The sequence below is a fragment of the Bos javanicus genome, chromosome 4, assembly GCF_032452875.1.
Source record: "Bos javanicus breed banteng chromosome 4, ARS-OSU_banteng_1.0, whole genome shotgun sequence".
NCBI lineage: Eukaryota > Metazoa > Chordata > Mammalia > Artiodactyla > Bovidae > Bos > Bos javanicus.
This window is the reverse complement of record NC_083871.1, coordinates 108,315,430-108,317,803: the sequence shown is the minus strand read 5'-3', so window position 1 is coordinate 108,317,803 and position 2,374 is coordinate 108,315,430. Positions and strand designations below refer to the sequence as shown.

Genomic DNA, 2,374 nt, shown 5'->3' with positions numbered 1-2,374 from the left:
TATTTTTCTGGGCTCCAAAATTACTGTAGATGGTGACTGCAGCCATGAAATTAAAAGACGCTTACTCCTTGGAAGAAAAGTTATAACCAACCTAGATAGCATGTTGAAAAGCAGAGACATTACTTTGCCAACAAAGGTCCGTCTAGTCAAGGCTATGGTTTTTCCAGTGGTCTTGTATGGATGTGAGAGTTGGACTGTGAAGAAGGCTGAGTGCCGAAGAATTGATGCTTTTGAACTGTGGTGTTGGAGAAGACTCTTGAGAGTCCCTTGGACTGCAAGGAGATCCAATCAGTCCATCCTAAAGGAGATCAGCCCTGGGATTTCTTTGGAAGGACTGATGCTAAAGCTGAAACTCCAGTACTTTGGCCACCTCATGCGAAGAGTTGACTCATTGGAAAAGACTCTGACGCTGGGAGGGATTGGAGGCAGGAGGAGAAGGGGACGACAGAGGATGAGATGGCTGGATGGCATCACTGACTCGATGGATGTGAGTCTGAGTGAACTCCAGGAGTTGGTGATGAACAGGGAGGCCTGGCGTGCTGAGATTCATGGGGTCACAAAGAGTTGGACACAACTGAGCGACTGAACTGAACTGAGGTCATTGTCAACCCAGATGTGATCATCTTTTCATAAAACTCTCTATACCCAGCACTCTCTTCATGGCATTCTTAACTTCTGAATTCTTAAGAGTATAGATAAGGGGGTTCAGCATAGGGTTGAAAAGGCTGTGAAACAGGAGAAGGTATTTCTTCTGTTCCTTGGGATTCCCATATCTGGGTTCAACATACATGATAATGGCTGTGCCATAAAAAAGTCCGACCACACAGAGGTGAGATGAGCAGGTGGAGAAGGCTTTGCTTTGCCCTTCCCCTGACTGGAGTCTAAGGATGGCACGGAAGATGCACACATACGAGATTATAACTGAGGAGAAGGGTCCCACTAGCACAGAAACTGCTCCAGCCAATACCATAAGCTCATTGATGTGTGTGTCTGCACAAGCAAGTTTGAGAACAGCCATGATTTCACAGAAGAAATGATCGATTTTCTGGGCCATGCAGAAGGGTAAGGGCATAAGTAACACTACATGAACCAAAGACAGAAGGACTCCAGTGGTCCAGGAAGTCACCACCAGCATGACGCAGACTCTCCAGCTCATGATGACTGAATACCGGAGGGGGTGGCAGATGGCCACATACCGATCATAGGACATCACCACCAGGAGAAGACATTCTGTGACCGCAAATGTCAAGAAGAGAAAGGTCTGTGTGATGCAGCCAGCAAAGGAGATGGGCTTGGCTGGACTCAGGAGGTTGGCCAGCATCTGGGGCACCGTGCTGCAGGCGTAGGCCATGTCAGCGATGGCCAGGTGTGAGAGGAAGAAGTACATGGGGGTGTGCAGTCTGGGGTCCAGTGAGATGAGCCCCAGGATGACCCCGTTCCCCAGCAGGGTGAGGACATAGAACAGGGAGAAGAGCCCAAAGAGGAGCATCTGAGTCCTTGTGTTAAGGGGAAATCCAAGTAGGATGAACTCAGTGACAGAGGACATATTGTCTCCCATAGCCCTACGACAGAAGGAACTGAGTTAATGTCCAGGGTTAAAGAGAAGTCTCTTAAAAGAGAGCTGTGTCACCTTATACCTTTCTGTGGTGTAAAAATGTATTCAGAAACACTTTTGGTGAGTTATTGTGTTTTTAAATGGAATTTTAAATAACTTATTTGGTAATCCTAAAATGCATACATACACATAAACACATATATACATATATTTTCTCTCTTGTTAAGTTTTTAAGAGGCTAAATTTTCAAAATAAGTATGTTGCCACATGTTAATCAAATACAGAGTTTTTGTTTCATTCAGTGAAATATCTCATATCATTGAAATAAATTTTATTCTTCTTTGCTTATATTAAAGTTATCTCCACTTTTCCCCCCCAGAAACTATGACACTTAACTGATATACATGCTAAAGTCGTTAAGCTGCTATACATTAATTTTGAGTTGGAAGGTTTTATCAAGGACAGTGCATTCTCTAGGTAGACATACCATTTTCCAAAGTACACCATTAGGAATTAACCACTTACCTGCCTGTTGAGACACACTTTCCACTTCTGCATCTTAGTGGTTACCTCCACAACTAATATTGCACAAAATCTCTGCTTGTTCAAGTACAAAAACCTATTTTCAGCCTACAATCTATTCTTTCACATTTAGCTTTTCACAATATTCAGATGAACATTTATATGAATGCTTGAATAGATATATACTGTGCTGTTTATCTAAACACAAAACAGAATCAATAATTTCATTAGATTAGGACTCATTATTGATAAACACTCTAGAAATACTCTGTTTCAGACATTGGCTCTACAGGTGAT

General features: G+C 42.9%; 1 protein-coding gene across 1 annotated transcript; it reads right to left on the bottom strand.

The window, feature by feature from the left end:
* Positions 1-619: 619 nt before the first annotated feature.
* LOC133246938 (olfactory receptor 2A7-like) lies at positions 620-1,700 on the bottom strand. The gene has a single exon (XM_061415481.1). It carries the CDS (start codon positions 1,556-1,558, stop codon positions 620-622), a length of 939 nt encoding a protein of 312 aa, XP_061271465.1. The 5' UTR covers positions 1,559-1,700.
* Positions 1,701-2,374: the final 674 nt, after the last annotated feature.